The 21,057-nt window shown below is 44.6% G+C and overlaps 3 protein-coding genes across 6 annotated transcripts in view; 2 read left to right on the top strand and 1 right to left on the bottom strand.

The window, feature by feature from the left end:
* The window catches only part of RHOQ (ras homolog family member Q), a 47,463-nt gene extending 42,403 nt beyond the window's left edge, over positions 1-5,060 (top strand). Inside the window, exon 5 of the mRNA XM_083175734.1 lies at positions 1-5,060. Within this exon, the coding sequence (XP_083031860.1) occupies positions 1-156 (156 nt within the window). The 3' untranslated portion in view covers positions 157-5,060.
* PIGF (phosphatidylinositol glycan anchor biosynthesis class F) lies at positions 204-16,125 on the bottom strand. Of its 4 annotated transcripts, none has more exons than XM_083175730.1 (7): positions 16,019-16,125; positions 13,102-13,171; positions 10,678-10,912; positions 10,043-10,134; positions 8,411-8,527; positions 7,128-7,236; positions 204-505 (listed from the first exon to the last, which is right to left on the bottom strand). In XM_083175730.1, exons 3-7 carry the CDS (start codon positions 10,903-10,905, stop codon positions 392-394), a joined length of 660 nt encoding a protein of 219 aa, XP_083031856.1. In that variant the 5' UTR covers positions 10,906-10,912; positions 13,102-13,171; positions 16,019-16,125; the 3' UTR covers positions 204-391. The 4 variants fall into 4 exon arrangements, with proteins under 4 accessions (XP_083031856.1, XP_083031857.1, XP_083031859.1 ...); XM_083175731.1 differs by having other exon boundaries at positions 15,967-16,102; XM_083175733.1 differs by having other exon boundaries at positions 16,050-16,090.
* Positions 16,081-21,057, top strand: part of CRIPT (CXXC repeat containing interactor of PDZ3 domain) — a 22,602-nt gene continuing 17,625 nt past the window's right edge. The window contains exon 1 of the mRNA XM_083175735.1: positions 16,081-16,221. Coding sequence (XP_083031861.1) covers positions 16,206-16,221 — 16 coding nt within the window. The 5' untranslated portion in view covers positions 16,081-16,205. The remainder of the gene's footprint in view (positions 16,222-21,057) is intronic.

Here is a 21,057-nt window from a genome sequence, read left to right on the forward strand (position 1 = left end):
ATCGGTGCCTACTGCTACGTTGAGTGTTCTGCATTGACGCAGAAAGGACTGAAGTCTGTATTTGATGAGTCGATTATAGCTATACTAACTCCAAAGAAAAACCTTATGAAGAGGAGAATAGGCTCCAGATGTATAAACTGCTGTCTGATCACGTGAGACCACGCGCGGCTCCCGTGAGAACACATGGTACGCGTTACTCGCACCACAGCTGCACAAACATTTTATTGACTGTTTGCAAATACAACATCGGCAACAACACAATGTGGACAGGATCGCTCATTTAATTCTTCCGATGGAAAGATGGAGGTTCTCAGGTCATAAGTTTTATATAGAAACCCCATGCGTGTAGCGTGGTAACTACTCCCCAAGTCTCATTGCATCAAAGCTCCGGTCATCTGCTTTTGTATGTGAGCCGTTTCCTGTTCCAGTAAATCCATAAAGGTGTCAGCAGGAGACCCGCCAAGTACCCCAAAGTAGCGCCCAGCGAGCAGGAGATGGGCCATACCTGCAGCAAGCAAGAAAACAAGATGTTATTAGCACAATGGCAGGAATACGTTCTGCAGAAAGTGATCTGTCCTGTGCACTTATGTGAGAGGTTGCAGTGATCTACGCTTCTCATCTCAATTAAAGCAATTTAGTGGAGACTGTAAAAGGTTCTAAATGCAACCTGTTTTTTTTTTTTTTTTTTTTAATAAGCATTTATTTTTCATATTAGGAAAAAATATCCAGAAATAGAAATTGGTCTAGTTTATAATAACTAGGAACTTATACTATGTGTCAAGAAACTTATACAGTAAATATCGATTGTAATTTGGAGGGCCCGCAGGCAACAATTTCAGACTTGCCTTTCCACCATGGATCATGCTCTCTGTGGTGGTGTGCGTCTCTCACTTGCCACATGGGGGCGCCCCCCAGCTAGAGCTACAGCCACAGTACTCAGATTAATCTGTGCCAACACCATGAAGTGAAGGAGAAATCTGAAGCAATCTCTATTCACTTCTATGAATGTGTCCGCACAAAGCTATATGGATATTAGGATTATATAACAGATGCACCTATATTAACACATTAATCATATATTCTGTTGCTGCGATGTCTATTGAGAATTAGTACCAGTAAGTCAAGCAGTAAATATAATGAGCGGTGGCAGCTGAAGTTGCTACATGTGTGTGTGGTATTAATGGAAGAGAGCATAGCTGCATTTAGCCAAAGAAAATAGTTCTATACTTCTATGGGTAAAGCCACAATAACCCAATTCCTAGTTATAATACATCAAGTGATGTCTCCATGCTGGAACTATTATTTCTTTAATCCAGGGATGGGGAACCATTGCCCCCCCCCAGTTGTTGTTGAAATACACATCCCAGCATGCCCTGCAACAGGTTCAGCATGATCAAATAAGAAAACTGTAGTAGAGCATGCTGGGATGTGTATTTCAACAACAGCTGGAGGGCCAAAGGTTTCCTATTCCTGCTTTAATCCATAAACAGTCAACAATTATTTATGACCCCCGTCAATTATCACACACAATGTTATCACACATCTCTCTCTATAGGCTGCTGCTTATGTGATCTTATGGTCTTTAGGCCAAAATGGTGGTAAGTGCGGGTTCTGCAATGTATTAACCGGTCAACCTTCTCAATACTCGAGGTTAGGTTTGATGGAAATTCATAATCTACATTTAGGGCTCCACACTGAAGCTCTGTATAACAGTACATAAAGACAGATGTACTTATTATCATCTACTCCTTTAGTCTGACAGTCCATATAACAGTATTTGAATACTTTCACCCACTGTTAATATCATCCAGGGCCCAAGCCCTAACCAGTACGAATCAAAACATACAGATCTTCATCACATGAAAGTTCCACTTAACTTCCATTCCTTAGTGAGGTTTCCAAGAACAGTAATTCCAAAATAGAAGTCTAGAATAATTTGTAATGGGAGCGGTAAAGCAGTCAACATGCACAAGGTTGACACTGGGGAAAAAGGTAGATGCAAGAAAAAGGTTGACTTGGAAACAGTGGACACCTGAAACAATGATTTTTTTCCAATTGTTTTTGGTATCCATGGAGTCCACGTGGATGGTAAAGTTTGGAAAAGACAAAAAAAAAAAAATGCAAAAACCTCATGCCAACCCTTTCATATGTCAACTGTTGTCTGGTTGACCTTTTGTTTGTGTCAAACTCTTGACCATGTCGACATACTTGACTGGCGAGCTAAACATTGTGTCAGAAACCAGATAAAAAAAGCAGTAAACAATTAAAAAGGGTTAGCAGTGTAAAGGTGTGTACACACGGTGAGATTTTGTTTGCAATTCGATTAGGATTGAATCAAACGCATTAGATTGAGACTATATAGAACAGATCTGTACCTCAGTGAGGGGACTAGAGAAATGGGAGATTCTGCTACACAGAATGGATGACTCCAATGTAGGGAATGAGTACACTTTAAGGCAAATGAAGAGTGCCCACTAATCAAATACATAGAAATAAAGAAGCCATTTCAGACTTGCTCATAGATGGCCATTTAAAATCGTACTTCTAGAATGGACAAGTTGTAGCATATTGGAGTTTGTAGACCAAGATTAAATGCCATACTTCTTCCTATGTCTTGACAAGCTTCAATGTTTGTTATTTTAGTTTTACCTGCAATAACACATTAGATACCGCCACCAAATGCAAAAAGGAGTTAAGCTGGGAACACACTGGTAGATATAGCTACCGATAAGTTGATCTGCAGATAGATCTCTGGACAGTGTGTTTTCTGTAAGCAATGCCCGAACCTTTGTGATGGACATAACAACATGTGCCCACCCAGTTGCGCTGTCAATCACCACTGACTCCTGGTACGACGACGTTGACAGACAAATCAGTGACTGATGGTCTATTATAGTTGTCAAGGTTGAAAAAAGACATAGGTTGAATTTGATAGATTTAGAAGATCTCCTGCGGTGTAATGACCTGGATGGAAAAGGTTACTGCCGATCTGTTAGAAGCCAGGATCCACAACGATCCAAAATGGCAATCCTATTTACTGCTGAGTACACTATAGTACCTTATGAATTATGGTTAGAACCCTATATACTATTTTCTGCTAGAAATTTATCGGAGACTTTTTGCGTCTGCCATCATAATCTTCTTAGGCAGAGTATTCCAAAAGTTTACTGTCCTTTCTGTGTAGAAGAAACCCTTCCTCCGATGGGTGTGAAACTTCATCTCCTCTAACCTTAATGGGTAACCACGTGTCCTGTGTATCGTCCTCATGGTAAACAAATCACCTGACTGTTCTCTATATTGACCCTTTATAGATTTTAATCATATCCCCTCTTCATTGCCTTTTTTTCTAATGTAAACACATCCAGCTTGGCTAACCTTTCCTCATAACCCAATGACTCCAGACCCTTTATTAATTTAGTTGCTCTCCTCTGAACCTTTTCAAGTTCCAGAACTGTACAGCGTATACAAGATTAGGAAGTACCCATCAATACATTGGGCGTTCAATCATACGGTCAGTGTGTACCCAGCATTAGAGATGCAACATTTAGAAAGATAATCTAATGAACATAACCTACTGGAGACGGAGAATTCTTTTTGGAGGAGTAACTAGTATAGTGGGTTAGAGTAGAGCTTTTATTGTGTTGGAATCAAATATTTGCACATCCCCAGAATATCACGTTTATATACAAAGTACAGATGGAGCTCCTCATTAGAGCTGCTCCTGGCGATAGAATCACCACCGGCCGACACTCGCCAGCTGCCAGAAGAGCCCTCTGCCGCCTTCATGCTGCTCCCCCATAGCTACCAGCACCCCCCACTAATGGAGACGGGCAGGGAATCGGCTCCCCACCGCTGTGTGATGGAGAGGCGTGCGCGTGTGAGAAGCTTTCGTGTCCCCGGCAGATGGAGCGCTTCTCCGCCAGCTGCGATTCCCTGAGCTGGCTGGGAGGCGCTCCATCTGTATGACGTGAAATACAGCGTCCCTTTGTTTTGCCTAAACTAGTAGTATAGTACAAGAAAAGGGAGATGTGATGGAGTAGGAGACCTAATGGGGCCCACACACGGGGAGATGTGAGGAGCATTCAGATCAATGCTAGATCGCTCAGCACACAGCGATGTATCGGCACTGTGTGCTGTGCGATCTGTCTGAGCCAGTGTTCTCCAGTGATAACACTAGCCCAGGCATCGGTGATTTATCCAGCATGCACAATATTAATTGCCGGTCGGCACATTGCTACCGCTTTAACCCCTACACACGGAGCGATGTAGGGGCATTTTCTAAGCGATCGAGTGAGATCGCCCCATAGGAGCGGCACCAGACAGTGAGTTTACTATGGGCTTTCATATATTTACAAACATTCAAAATGCTGCGCTCTAAACATCAGAATGGGCAAAGAACTTGTATATGTGCTCAAGAAGCGTAAAGCACAGCGGTAAGTACTACAATGTGACTGTGTCCTCATGGCAGGTATGCATCCACAGTGGCACAGCACTAGAGGGGGTCATTTGGATTTACTAGGACAGTGCTAAAGATTATTAAACCAGTGTGGCTTCTTTTGTATAGCTGCATTTTATATGGTGGATACGGTCCTAATTTTCTATTGGATAACGGAAAAGGCACTTTTTATATAGTGGTTTTTACATTCAAAAGTTAAGAGACGCTATGTGATTATTTAAAGACGGCAAAACTGGTCGCCAAGAGAATGGATTTCTTTAACACTTTTCCACAGATCTGAATAACACACAAATGATATAGATGAAATAGAATATTTTGTATAGTAAAGGCTCTGAAAAGCAGCCAGCGCCAAAATGGAGGCAGTAACTTAGAGCTGAGGTATAGTACATGTCTTGTTGAAATGTGCATCACTTATATATATATATATATATATATATATATAGTACACACACAAGCAAGCGTGGCACAGCCTCCGTGCAAGCCTCTGCACAACTTGATCATGCCAATGTGCCTCAGTCGTTCTTTGGAGCCAATATTGCTGATGTGATAAGCATAGCTCATTTATCATGCCTAATAAACCTGTGTAGTATTTATTACAAGCTTCTGAATTGTGTGTTCTGGTCTTTCTTTCTGCCAAGGTATTGTAATTAGGGATGCCAATCCCGGGGCTATTTTTCAATCCCGGGATTCGGGATTGAAAAATGCCTAATCCCGGGATTCCCGGGATACCCGGGATTGAGTTCGTCAATATAATGACAAACTTTAGTCCCCCCCAAACCCAGTCTAACTCACCCGGCCATTGCTGCGGGAGCCGGGCAGTGATGTTCAGAGGCCGGCGGCTTTCATTGGGGGCCGTGTGCGGGTGGTCTGGAGGCGGGCAGATGTGCGGTAGCCGGGCAGTGGTGGTCTGGAGGCCTGCAGATGTGCGGGAGACTGACGTCGCAGTACCCGGGCAGCAGTTAATGCCTAGCGGTGAGCGTGCACGGAGCATCAGACGCGCTGCGCAGCGTGACCTATGACATCAGGTCATGCTGCACGCAGCGACAGAGCAGCTCGCCGGGGTTTGGGAGAAGCCGGGCAGCGTCTGAGCTGGTCTCAGCGCTGCCCGACATTAGATTTGCGCAGGCCAAACCCGCAATCCCGGGATTGGAACTTCCAATCCCGGGATTCAAATCCCGGCATTTTTAGGGCCAAATCCCGGGATCCCGCCGATCCCGATCCCGGGATTGGCCACCCTAATTGTAATGGTGGGTGGAGGTCCAGAATGTCATTGGCGAAGTACAACTGCAACACTTGGGTCAAAGCTGATTATTAAGCATTTTTAATAAGGTTACTATACTGTACACCAGTCATGGCTAACCTTGACACTCCATCTGTTGTTGAACTACACATCCCAGCATGCTCTGCTACAGTTTTGATATTTGGCCATGCTAAAAATGATGTATGGCATGCTGGGATGTGTAGTTCAACAACAACTGGAGTGTTGTATCTGAAATGGTCAGTAATCAGGTGGTGGATCATAGATCGACAATCAATAAGTTGACACACGTACAGAAGCTCACCCGGGTTAAAAGGTTGACATGAAGAAAACAAATAAAATTCTTATTTGTGTCATATATGGTTAAACATTACACCCTAAAAAAAAAAAATGGTGTCGACTCCCCCCCCCCCCCCCCCATTATCTAGACCACGCCCCAGTTATCAAATAAGAATCTAAATTCTTTGAAGCATGTGTCATGTGACTCACTACTTAACATATTATATTTGTCAAACTTTATGGACCTTTATGGCCGGAGGTGCGGCAGACACTGGTTCTCTGTGCGTCGTTAGTCTATATTCTCAGGAATATTAATCTTAAGCAGAGAGCACAATTTAGGGATTACAAATTCAGATCATTTCATGGTATAAAATAAGAGGATTTCTTTCCTTATATGTAACAAAGGAGACACTCTGTGGTAAAGAACCACATGCTAGAAAATTACTTTTGTTTTGATGTTAATGAGAGATAGGCACATGCGACTATAGCTATAGATTGTAAGCTTGCGAGCAGGGCCCTCCTACCTCCATGTCGGTTTGTATCTACCCAGTTTGTTTAATCACTGTTGTTTCCAATTGTAAAGCGCAACGGAATAAGCTGCGCTATATAAGAAACTGTAAATAAAATATTAGGGGTTGGCAGAAGCTACTTGCTAGCAGCAAAAATTCAAATCCCATGTAGATGTGGTCGGTGCCTCTGTCCACTGAGCCCCTGAATTGTCTCAGGACACCAATGTCATTTTAACTTCGATAACTAATTAAGAATTAAAGCCAGTATCCAATTACTTTTTCGGACCATCAAGTCGGCTTGACAGTGCGATCTTTGACCGATGGTCATTATTGCGCTATCCAGTTTTTGGTTAGTAGGGGTTGATTCAATTAGTCCTGTATTCACAGCTTTCTGTACCAGCCCTGCAAACAACAATCAGTGAGTCTGGAACCATGAATTGGTAAATGTAACGGAACATGTGGGAGGGTTTAACTAAATCGAGCCTGTATATACTAAACTCGCATACACGTTTAATTCTCCTTATATGAAACTTCCGCAACACATACTTGGACTGATGAAATCCAAACTAGTGTAAAATGTATGTACTGATTAGTCAGATATATTACTTTGGTATGAACAACTAACCTGCCAAGGCCTGTCCCAATCTAACGGTATAGGAAATGCCCCCAGCCAAGCTCCTACTATACTGCAGATCGTTGTGATCCTTAGACTCAGATCCCAGACTGACATTGCCCTGAAACAAATTAAATATGGTATTAAGTAAAACAACATTTGCATTCAATTATTTGGCATGTACAAAGAACCTGGCTTAATATTGGTCAGAACCTGAGAAAAATATTAATGAGCGGAACCAACGCAGTGCATATGTAATGAGCCGTGCATATGTAATGAGCGGGACCCGATTTGACTGGGCTGGGCAGAGTGGGACCTGCCTCTCATCATGCTGCTTTCACACCGCAAACCTGCTTTATACTTACATGCGGTGTGAAAGGGGTTAAACTTGCTCTGACCCGTTTTAACAAACATTTTAAATACCGGGTCTATGCAGGTTTTGCGGTGTGAAAGCAGCATCAGTTTATCAAACTTGTATTATGAGGAAATAAATGCACTAAGAATTTGATTTACAATATTATTAAAAGAAGACATTCAGTGAATTGAAACACCCACATCAGCATTTTAACAACCCCCTGTGTTTGTTGCGTTCACCTATATATGCGTGTTTTTATATTCGTCATTTTTTTTTTTATAAAGATTAAATTAAGTTATATTTCAGGTCAAAATTTTCTTTTAAATGCTCTTGAATTCCTTCGGTCCAGTGGTAGAACACCCCAGATGCTCCCAAAACAGATATTATCTTATAGAGCATACACACGGTGAGATATGCACTATGCACTTATAGAAGCAAAATCAAATAGAAAATCGAATGGGCATCGAATGGTTTTTCTACATTCAATGCAGATTTGATACCAATACGCGCTCCCGTCTAGTGTAATTCGAATAGAAAAATAGTCTTGGCAGACAAGACTCTATAGTGGAAATCTAATGTGTTCACTGCAGCATTCGATTCAATGTCCATCTCCTGCCTGAAGCCAGTGTTGATCTACTAGCAAATCTAATGCACATCGAATGGAAAAATCGAATATAAAATTGTAGAAATCAAAAAGGAGCAGGTCACATAGTCAATATCTAATACAAGTTAAATTGAAAACGGAATCGAACAGTGTGTATGCACCATTAGAGAGAGCAATAAGGTGGCCTATATAGATTATAGTGAATACCATCTGGTTTTGTGCGACTGACCACCCACAACCATTTCTATCACAAAGTATTTACAAAGTATACTCACAACTGTATTATACTAGACTCTTAAAAGGTAAAAAAAAAAAAAACACATATTGAAAACATACCCATCTTTACTGAACACCCTGACCCATGCGTGGAAGTTTGGTCCCAATATACAAATACAGCGAGATGTTGTGAAGGAAGATAACAGAACTGCAAATAAAAAGGTCTCTGCAAATGATCTGTAAAGAAAACAGCAATGAGAGTTTAGTGGACCAATACCAGTAAAAGTTACAATGGGGAAAATCTACTAAAGATGCGAGTTGTATTTCACATGGGATGTTGCTCTGGGCAACCAATCAAAAACTACTTCCCATTTTTCTAGCACCTTCTAGAAGATAATAGTTGCTCATAGCAACATCCCATGTGAAATACAGCTCACATCTTAGTACATTTCCCCCAACATGTCTTATTTACTTTGCAGAGAGCACTGATAATAGCTGTGTTGGCTCTCCACAACAGCTGTAAAGCCGCATACACACGGTGAGATATTGACTAATGGCTAATTTCGACTAAGCAATTTTGGCTAGATGCACTGGAGATTTTAACTAAGGGATTTTGTCTAAGCAGTGATAGTCTATGACATGGGTCTTCAAACTGCGGCCCTCCAGATGTTGTGAAGCTACAAATCCCAGCATGCCTTGCCACAGTTTTGCTATAAGGGAGTGTTAAAACAGTGGCAAGGCATTCTGGGATTTGTAGTTTCACAACATCTGGAGGGCCACAGTTTGAAGACCCATGGTCTATGATCTAGTCAAAATTGCCTTGCCTGCACAGTCAGTCAATCTATGCTAGACAATATTGACTAAGCAGCAGAAAAACTGGGAGATTTTGGCTAACCTTCTAGCCGATTTGGTCTACCTAGTCAAAATCTCCTGCCAAAATGTCACCATGTGTACACCCCTTTAGATGTTCTACTGATAGCAAGTGATGGGATTTCCCTCATCCCTGTGCTCTCCTGGCAGCATTATAATGTGGAGTCATAAAACAACATATTAGAACTTGCAGGAGAGCAATCAGAAGCAATGGCCAGCACGTGGCAGTGGTTCCAAGTATGTTACAGTCTTAAGGCCCCCAATACACTACCACGTTGTGGGCCGATTCCACCCAAAATTGGGTGCATGTGCTGTCCCCTCAGGTCTGATGCGCAGTCCCGTGATCATTGGACCTGGGTCGGAGGTCAGACAGCATGCAGGTCCAACCTTCAACCCTCCTCTCAGCGGCAGGGAACAGGGCTCGCATGCGATCCATCACATGTGAAAGGAATCACAGATACAACAGCCAATCAGTACAGAGGCGCCTAATTCACCATGGATTGTTTTTAAAAATTCTCAATCTGGCCAAACTGCGCAAAAAAACCACAACGTTCGGTAAACATAGCAGTCGCAGTTTGATTGACAGGAAGCCAGCGTTTATGGGTACTTTCTGGCACATGCCACTTTCTGGGTATGTTTGAAAAAACTCAGGCATGCCAAGGTGTTTTTGGCGTGGGTCTCTGGCGTCACTGCCTGTCTCTGTAGCAGATTAGTGGAATTGGAACATACTCTTCGATGTTGCGGGATTTGATAATGCATTGCTATTGGGCGTTTTTTCTTACTTTATGAGCTGTGGCATTTTTATTTTCTCGGATTAGCAATCCATGCTGAATTAGTCCCATAGTCAGAGTTGTGCAAAGGAGGACCTTACTTAATACTTACTCTACAAGAGGAGCGCCGTACAGAACTATAATCCCATGAAACAGCAGACAGGAAGCCAAGAAGTATTTACAGGATCTGTACAGCTTACTGACCTGCAGGAAAAATATACAGGGAATGAACCTTGGAGGAATATGTATCAGGCCATGGAGAGAGATAAAGTAATAGCCAATCAGCTCTTAACTGCTCTTCCAAAGGCTGTTTGAAAAACGACAGGAGCAGTTGGTCAGTGCTTTACTGCTCTCCAACCTTTGCTACATCTCCCCCTTGGACCAGTAATGATGTGAAAATGACTATAGCTGGAGGAAATCTCAGTCATAATGTCTGCAAAGTGGCTGAATGGAGAACAGCCGGAAAGATGCCAGGGGACACGATGGTTCACTTTGTTAGCCACAAGGTGTATTCCCCCACAAGGGAGAAAAGGCCCTGTGCACTGGGATTCCGGCTGGCTGTAATGTCAGTGGTTGGGAATGTGACCATCATGATCCCGACTGTCGGCATATTAACTATATACCGGGCAGCTAATTGCATAATGTATACCTGGCTAGTGAAGTCAAATCTTCAGAATTAACTTACAAGTAGATGATGAAAACAAATGAATTTCAATGACAAAGGTTTCAAGAACAAAGATTTATTACCTTATTTCCAAATGAGCTTCTTTTGGTTGAAGGATTTGGTTTCAGCGTCAGCAGTAATAGTAAATTAACAGCAAGGACGCAGGTGGAGCAGATTCCCATCCAAGTGAGGTGCGTTCCCAAAAGTGAGAAGTCTTCTAGGAGGAGTGGTGGGATGCACAATGAGAAGAACACCGCCAGCACACTCAGGACGTGTCCAACCGAGAGCCGCCTTAGCTCCATTTCATCCATTGTGTCTCTTAGGACCACAAAAACAAAGAGTATGACTAGAACTCACACACTGGAGCAGAGCAAAGCAGCCTGACCTAGTGAGAGATACGTATGGCTTCGCAAACACATCACAAACACCTATGTATAATGAAAACGTTCCGTGCCTTGACAGAATTTGTGTTGGATATTGTTTTTACATTAGTTGCCACTCTGTAAAGGCTGAAACCCTAAAATAGCAATCATTGCCACAGACCTTCCAGAGCACCCTTACAAGACTTAAAGAGCAGCCATTATATGGGTTGAACCAACAGCTGCAAGTAAGCAACTATACAAAAACAGGGGCAACACGCACACCTCCATCCACTCTATAACATCTGTGTGGCGGCATCATTGGTAAAGCTTATTACCGGGCTCACATCGTTAGGAGTGGCATCAGTTTGTGAGGCTTATTACCAGCTACTGAGTAGATCAGGCATTCCCAACCACGGTCCTCAAGGCACACCAACAGTGCAGGTTTTAGTGATATCCAGGTTTGAGCACATGTGACTTAATTAGTACCTGAGTGATTCTGATTAAACCATCTGTGCTGAAGCCTGGATATCACTAAAACCTGCACTGTTGGTGTGCCTTGAGGACCGATATTGGGAATGCCTGGAGAAGATGATATGATTCAGTTTAACATAATGTTGATGATCACATAACAGATGGGTCTTGGATAGGCATGTATTTTCTTTTTCTTATTAAAAAAATCGGATTACAGCATGCAAACTTTTGTGTGAGGCAATCTTTACATTACAATACTTTGCATAAAGAAAATGCCAAACATTTCAATCAAACAAAATGGGCTTACATTGAATTGTGGAAGGAAGAAACGGTTAGGAAATGTGGCTAGCATTCTTCAGAAGAGCGCAACATAAATATACTGTATAAAAGTAGTATTTTGGAACCATCATGCATGGAGTCGCAAACGAATGAGCTTTAACTCCATTCCTCCCCGTTATCCCCTTACGCTCTCCTCCTTTTGAGTTTTTGTATTAAGTCTTCCTGCTTTTTGCTCTGTCCACTTCTGTATGAGTTCTGTGTACGTGCACTGCCAGAGGACAGGCTGTTGGGGAGAAGTGAGGGGTATGGATTCCCCACCCCACTCTTCCCTAAACTTCTACATTCCTGCCCCACCCAGCACTGAATCAATAGTGTTCCCTCTATGCTTCTTTGTTAAGACCTCAAAATGCACCCTGCCCTTTTTGTGTGTGGCACTGTGCGCCCTTATGCTGCCCCCACCACGCTGACATGCCTCTTAGAGCATTCGGTGTGTGCCATCATGTCTAATGGGTATTACAGTGTATGCCATCATGTGTAATGCGTATTATGATGTGTGGTATAATGTGTAAGAGGCATTACAGTGTGTGTCATAATGTGTAATTGTCATTACGACAGAATATGTAATGAGAATAGCATAGTATGACAATGTTTAAAGGGCGTGATCCTAGTGCAGTGTGCAATTTTATATATCCGAGTAGAGAAATAAGCACTCACAAAATTCTTCCAATAGATGCTGGGGTGTCAATAAACTCAGGTGTCACACTTAGTGGTGTTAGCCATAGATATCCAATGATATAGAGCGCACTCACCAGACTTTTTCCAGAATCCTTTTTAAAATCACAAAACTTTATTGATCCATTTTAAAAGTGGTCGACGTTTCGGGTCAGCTGTGGACCCGAAACGTCGACCACTTTTAAAATGGATCAATAAAGTTTTGTGATTTTAAAAAGGATTCTGGAAAAAGTCTGGTGAGTGCGCTCTATATCATTGGATATATATATCTATATATATATAAAATATGGGGGTTTTTGTTTTGTTTCTAATGTAAATTTCTAATAAAAAATGTGCCCTCCCAATTGAAAAAAGTGCCCTGTCTGGTGTCAGCACCCTGCTCTATAAAAAAAATCCTAGAATGTACACTAAATCACCAACCCAACCTGTTCCCACCAAGGCCAGAGTCACCATGAAACAAAATCCAGTTCCACAAAGCATTGCAGTGCAGTCATTAATGTGTGTATAGCTTCAATTAAAACCCAAGGGTTATACATGTGGTAAAAAAAGACTGGCGAGGTATGTGGATGGTTGATTAGGCAAGTGGGTGGTGATAGTATCAGTGGGGACACGCAATTATTTTGACCTGAAGCATTAAGTTGCACCAAAGCCATAAATACTCACACTATAGAAGGAAAGCAATTGCTTGCATTGGTCGAGGTGTCACGTATGGATTATGTTTAGCAGGTTACATCTAGGAAATAGAGGAATTCCAAATGAAAAATAATTTTTTTTACCAGTTCAATACACGTTTACAGTACAATATATACACACACACACATGCAAATTACTGCAAGGCCAGAAGGTTGAGTACATGGGTTGTATACTAAATCACTGCAGATTAGAAGATGATAACTGCTGGGACCAGTCTGTGTATTACTGGATAGAACAATCATTTCCTGTGTTACAGCTCAGCTTCAAGCTTCAGAATTCAGCAGAAAAAGTGTGTTGGAAATTATTAGTATTCAGCAAGTTTAGGCGCAATCACCATTTATGTAGCCAAACAGAACTCAGATTCCGCTCCTCCTCTATTATATGTCCGTTTTCCAGAAACCTGATTTTTCTAAATAAATTCCGGGAATGGCTACATTAAAGTGGTTTTGGATCAGATCTGGTGTGCAGCCACATCATACATCTTACGTTTAAGATTCATTGACGTCTGTTCTCTGGCACCAGACAGATTACACTGCTTGATATGCTGAATATGTGCGTCATTTCCAGTACACCCACATAAATATTATAGTTAGAGGGACTTTATGCTGCTTCACAGGTGCATTTATGCAATTCACGCAGAGAACTGTAAAGGAGGACATTGGTGCACAAAAACCACCATTAATGTACGCCAATACCCCATCTCCGCTGCTGCTAAAACTGGTTAAAAGGGTTATTGCCATGATAACCCGGATTGTGTCTCAGTTGAATAGGGTTAATCTGGGTCCAATGACCTGGGAATCCAACATGGATAGCTTGCAGGATTAAGGGTAAACCCAGTTACATCACAGGGTGACTCACGTAGGGATGGTCAATTAATCAAATAAATGAACAGGGAGTGTCCTATTAGCTGCGGTAAATTACCACAGCTATTAAATACACCAGGGACTAGCTGTGCAATCTGGCACTTGTCAGGGATTTGGCCTCAGGCAGGTGAAGCAGGATCCCCTATGAACAGACTCAAGAGACTTCGGCCCTTATTCAGATCTGATCGCAGAGATCACATAACAGATGCTCTTGGAGATGACATCATCTCCAAGTGCGGGGACCGCGATCATCCCCACTGGGACCGGCGATCAGGGGGCAGCCCAGCACCAAGGTAAGCTGCTGGCCTGCCCCCAGCCCTCGTGCACCCCCCCATCCATCGTCCGGGAGGTGAATGGATGCTGCACACAGGTATCCATTCACCTCCTCCGCTGCTGCTGTCTGCAGAGTATAGCAGACAGCAGCGCAGGCTGTCTGTGCCCCCCCCCCCCACCCTGCGGACACTGTGGTCCACAGGTTGCACATCCCCCATTGATGTAAATGGGAGCCGGGTCGGATGACCCGGCGTACCCATTACCACCGCCCTCTACCCAGGTCCTAGCCGTGTTCTACTCAGGTCAGGACCTGGGTAGAAGTCCCGTGTAAAGGGACACGGCGTGTCCCATTTACACCGCCGCTGACCCGGGTCTGACCCACCGAAGACCCGACTGCTCAGCACAGAGCAATGCATGCTGAGCGATCTGTTACAGCAAATGTTCTCTGGTGAGAGAACACTGGTGCTGACTAGATTTATACTGAATGTAGTATAAATGTAGTCCAGAGATGGTGACATGCGGGACAGCGCATCGCCGCTGCTGGAGTGCCTACACACGGAGCGATCTGTGCTTAATTTCTAAGAAATCTCGTTTACAAATAGGGTTACAATGGCTCTGTGCGTATGCCGTATAAGTGTAGAAGGACAGGACTCACCCTTAACCTGGCGAAGGCTGGGCTCAATAGGCTAAGATAGAATAATAGGAGACAGCATTTAATAGATGTATGTCAGCATAATGTATACAGCCATGCTGCATTACAGTCTAGTTATATGTAGCACAGTCCTGATTCAGATGTGGCTGGGAATGATATAGCTGCTGCTGCTTCCTCGGTTATACAGCAGGTGTTTAATCACCTGCGACACCATCGGCTGGTTGCGGAAACATGTTGGGTGGAACAAACCAGCCCCTGCAGTTACTACCAAAAGGCCAAGAAATCTTCATCTTCCAACAGAGATCCTGCTTTAGACTGTCAGTGAGTTTTCTACTGATGACACAAACCTGTACTACATATGCGCAATACAGGTGCCGCAAGTTCAAGCACATAAGTTATGGACGCGTAACTGCACTATTATGTACAGCACATGCAGCCGTGGCGCAACAGTTGCACACATCGCATGCAGCCGTGGCGCAACAGTTGCGCACAGCGCATGCAGCCGTGGTGCAACAGATGCGCACAGCGCATGCAGCCGTGGCGCAACAGTTGCGCACAGCGCATGCAGCCGTGGCGCAACAGTTGCGCACAGCGCATGCAGCCGTGGCGCAACAGTTGCACACAGCGCATGCAGCCGTGGCGCAACAGTTGCGCACATCGCATGCAGCCGTGGCGCAACAGTTGCGCACATCGCATGCAGCCGTGGCGCAACAGTTGCGCACAGCGCATGCAGCCGTGGCGCAACAGTTGCGCACAGCGCATGCAGCCGTGGCGCAACAGTTGCGCACAGCGCATGCAGCCGTGCTACAACACAGCAGATGTACACAGCACACGCAGTAGCTACATGCATGCAGCCCTGCTGCACCACAGCACAGTCATGTGAATGCAGCCATGTCACAGCACGGTCACCTGTATAGATCATCCGAGTCATTAAGCGGATGTAATATCACACACTACATATGGGTACGCACACCATGCCAAGGTCCCGGCATAGCTCACCCCATGCGGTCGGCACAGAAGCCTGCACTACGAGTAAGGAGAGCTGACCTTGAGCAAGGCACCAAGCGTCGGGACGCCGGTAACCTGAGCGACTCCTCACCTGTCCGGTCACCTCCACCCTCCCGCCTCACCTGTACCCGAGCGGCACAGCCGGCAGCCAATCAGCTTCTCGTTTGGGAGCACGTGACACGCAGCGGCTCAGAGAGGGATGACGGAAGTGACGTCGCAGGAAGTGCCTCTTGTTTACAGATCTCAGCTGCCTAGAGAGGAGACCGGAGACTGAGAGGATGGTGTGTGACAACTGTAAGTAAAACTCATCCAGCACAGCTTGAGAAGTACTACCAGTCTCAGTATCAACGGGTCTGGGAATGCTGGGGTCAGTAGTAGAACTTTAGGAGTTAGCATTTTGCTGAAGCCTGACTGTATGTATACTAGTTTTGAGTGTAGGCAAAGCCGGTCACACACTTGGCGATAAGTTGATGACACCAGCCTATCAGGGCGAGATGTACTAATCCTTGAAAAGTGATAAAATCTAGAGTAATCAAACCCCAACAAATCAGCTCCTACCTGTCATTTTTTTAAGCACACGCTGTAGTATGACAGTTAGCAGCTGATTGGCTACTGGTTTACCGCTCTCCATTTTATCACTTTTCAAGCTGAGTACATCTGGCCCACAGTGTGTATGAACGATATGCGCGCTTGCGACAATGCTAGGATTGATGTGCAGCACTAACCACAGATCTGCTGTGTATGTAGGCTTGCTCTAGTCTTTAATGTATTCCTAGACTGGATGATATTTAGATCAGGGCTTTGTGAGACCATGTCATAACTTCCAGGACTCTGTGTTCTTCTTTATGCTGAAGAAGTTCTTAAGTGATGCGGTCATTGGGTCGACAGTGAAAAGGGCGACGCGAGGAAAAGGTCAACATGCGTTTTTATGATTTATTTATTTTCCTAAAACTGACCTTTTCATACTTTAGTATCCCATTGGGCATAGAGGCAGACTAAAGCTGGCCATACATCAGAAAGACCAGTCTTACAATCATGATTATGTCAAATTTCCCGGTACTTATGTAGTATCTGGGCGCCCGATTTTTTGATTGTATGCCTTAAGTTAAGGCATACAATCAGATGCGATGCGATATCGCATGCGACCATCGGATGCGATGCGATGACCCGATTTTTCCATAGGAATCAATGTTAAAATGGACTGAGTCCATTTTAACATGGAATTCAATGGGAAAAAGGGGTCCTTTTCATACCCCTACTATCCAAGTGTGCATGGAGTTGGGTTGAAACCTGTGGCGAGCGTAGCGAGCCACCGAGCCCGAAGTGTGGCGAGCGAACGGTATTCTGTGTCCCCTCGCGGGGCTCGCTACGCTCGCCACAGGTTTATATCCAACTCCATGCCCACTTGGATAGTAGGGGTATGAAAAGGACCCCTTTTTCCCATTGAATTCCATGTTAAAATGGACTCAGTCCATTTTAACATTGATTCCTATGGAAAAATCGGGTCTTCGCATCGCATCCGATGGTCGCATGCGATGCGATGTGCCCGATCCGACCCGATTTCTAAATCGGGCGCCCAGGTACTACATAAGTACCAATTTCCCTTCAACTCCCCGGCAGTCCTTGGTGGTTTTTGGACAAACAATGTACTCACAATCTGTCATACAATTCATCATACAATCCATCTGCTGCATGATTGTATGATTGAAGCTTCATTTAAATAGGGGGCTGACCTACTAGGATTAAAAGGACAGGAGTACTAAACATCCTGTTTTTTTAATTTATTTATTTACAGGTTGCCACAACTACCAATCTGCTCACATCTGCTGTGTTATGCCATTATTAAATAGCCCCAATGCAGCAATCCTCTGAAAACTGTTTCCAGTGTAGTGACAGAATTGTGCAAAAGGACGACCACCGCTCTCTTCAGCTGTCTGCCACTGGAAACTTCTGAGGCTCACAGCGTCTTCACTGCCGCGGGATGCCCGCAAAACTGTGCCTCTCTTCTCTGCTAGTCAGGGAGAGAGTGTCACATGAGCCATCTAAAGACAAATTGCATGTGCTTAAAAGCACATGTAATCTGCTCCCAATCCCAACTGATCTGACGTGCAGCACGTCAGATCATAGGACCAATCCTCCAATCCCCTGGGGCCGGCATTGCATGATTGTGTGCATACAATCCATTTTACAATCCATTGAGATTGTATGACTGGGTGCAATGTCTTTCAGATGTATGGGGGCCTTAAGTCAACCTATGTTGACATAGACAGCAATACATTTGAAAAACTCATGTCTACCTTTTTTTCATGTAGACCTTTTGCTTGTGTCAACTTTTGGCCATGTCTACCTAATACATGTCGACCTTTTGATTGTTGACCAATAGTGGTCCACCTTTTAACTGTCAACCTAGACACTGTTGTCCTAACAACCCATACCTATTCTTAATGACATTGGCTGTATGTAGAAGGAGCTTGTTCTGCTGCAGAATAAATTTGGAGCCAATCATATGCCTCCATGACGCCATTACATGTTGAATAAGTTCCTGTCTGTATTTCTCAGCATTGATGACACCCTTTACCCTGATGAAGAGACTAAAGGCCCCCATACATTAGGCCGACTTGTCCTAGGGACAAGTCGGACCCAATTTACCTGCGAGCTGCCCGGCAGCTCCCCGGGAGGCTCACATACAATTTGGCACTTGATGTGCCATTTTTTACATGGTATAAATCGCATGCGATTTATCCCATGTAAAAAAAACCCCGGGGAGCTGCAGGGCGGTGAGGAGTAGTGGGGGCGGGCAGCGGCAGTAGTGGGGACGGGCAGTGGCGGCGGTGGTGGGGGCAGGCGGCGGGTGCGGTGAGCGCTGCTGACCTGGCCGGGCAGTGTACTTACACATAGCAGCAGCGGGGACGGGCAGCGCAGTGGCGGCTATTAGATTTTTAAAATACTTGTCAAATGACCGGCCGCTCTCTGATTGGCCGGAGAGCTCTCAGCCAATCAGAAAGCGGCCGGTCATTTGACAAGTATTTTTAAAAATATAATAGCCGCCACTGCGCTGCCCGTCCCCGCTGCTGCTATGTGTAAGTACAATGCCCGGCCAGGTCAGTCAGCAGCACTCGCCGGCGCTCAGGGACCTGCTGCCCGCCCCACTGGTCCCCCCGGTGTCTGCATGCATATGCCTGTCAGGTGGCAGGCATATGCATACAGGGAGGTTGGACGTGATCGTATGTACAGACCGTCCGACCTCCCTGATCCGGTCCGATGCACACGGGACCGCGCATCGGATCGGATCAGATATCACACACCTACGATTTTGGGCCGATATCACCCGATTATTGGCACAAAGTGCCGAAATCGGATGAAATCGTCCCAAAATCGCATAGTGTATGGGGGCCTTAATTCAGACCTTGTATCAAATCTCAGAAAATCAACCAAACTGTGTGCTGTGGCACCCTGGGGTGCCTTGGAAGCCTTGCAGGGGTGCCTCGGTTTGGTGGTCCAGGACCAATTTAAAAGAATTATGATCAATGCAATTGGCAAAACCAGTGTTTGTGGCTGCCAGTCATAAACTGTGTGAGTAGAAGCAAATCTTGTCCCTCACTACATAATTAAACCTAAAGATTTCTTAATTTCTCAATCAGAAACTTTTGGCTTAGGGGTGCCATGTATAAAATCCTGATACTGTAGGGTGCCGTGATAAAAAAAAAAAACGGGAACCACTGCAATAGAATATATAAACTATAGATGGAGCGCCTCTCAGACAGCGCCGGCGTTCGCCAGAATGCCCCTGCTGGCAATTGTCAGCTGAGAGGCACTCTATATGACAGGGAAGCGCAAGCACCTCACGCACACACACGTCCCAGTTTTTCGATGCAAACCCTTGCCATCTCAGATTTAGGCAGATGGGCAGGGTTAGGTGGGGGGGGGGGGGGGGGAGGCAGCAGGGATGCGTGAGCGTCCCCTTCCGGCGGTTGGCGATCTGACCGCCAGACCCCCGCTGAATGACGGCAGCTCCATCTGTATATTATTGTTGTTGAGATCATTAACAATTGTCATGTCCCACAATATATGTGTTTCATCTGTTGTTAAAGTTTCTGTCAAGTTACTATTTGCATCTTGTGAAGTTTGTCCCTCCTGATTTCCTGTAGCTAGGCTCTGATGGCATTAGCCCTGCCTTTCTTCCGATCTCTAGCACATCGTGTGTCTGTCATTATAGCCTTCAATTGCTTCCTGTTAAGCTCTGGCAAATTTATTATCTTTTCACCTACTGTTTTGTGCATCATCACAAGAATATCAGCTTGAAATAAACCCTCATCTGGATTCTTCACACATGCCTCTTCAGTTGAGTTGACACTGTGTGACAAAGGTGGTTATTCTGGTAGAATTCGCAGCCTTGCGAGTCCACCAGATGCCGCCCGATGAATGCTGGTCCGCCCCCCTTGCACAGGGCTTACATTCGCACGGCCTGTGAATGGATGTTTATGTGGAAACACCCACATTATTTGATGGTTGCCGACCATCGAATAATGTGGTGAGTGCACACATATCTAAAGTGACTCTCAGGTCACCTTAGATATGCCTGCACAATCAAGAGGAAGTGGGCAGGCAGCTGACATCCGGTAATGTCAGCTGCCTGCCCCCGGCACCCACGTAATGGGGTAATTCCCATGGGAACACCCAGCGTTTCAATGGGAACGCCAATGAAACGCTGGGCGTTCCCATAGGTGCGACTACCCAACACCGCTGCACGCTCTCGCCCACAGTGTTGGGTGCATGCGCCTGGTAAACAACTTGTTCACCGTGGCCACATGCACCCTGCGTCTGCAGACGCACAACATCGATAGCCCATGCAAACCCACGGGGGATGCGAATGAAGCAGAATAACCCCTAAAGTCTCCTAGTGTAAGTACTGGTTCAATACAGACATACATAGATGATCTGTATTATAAGCCTTACACTTATGGACTGGTTATGAGTCAGAATAACAATATATCTAGTGTGTATGGGGCTTAAGTATTAGCAACCCAATAAATAAAAGTCACGTTAAGGTAAAACAAGACGTTTTGCTGTTTGACATTGCCTGTATGTAATTGGAAATGAGTTGTGTTGACTTTGACTATAGGACTCAGT

Source organism: Crinia signifera, chromosome 3 (assembly GCF_055691185.1).
Source record: "Crinia signifera chromosome 3, ASM5569118v1, whole genome shotgun sequence".
Lineage (NCBI taxonomy): Eukaryota > Metazoa > Chordata > Amphibia > Anura > Myobatrachidae > Crinia > Crinia signifera.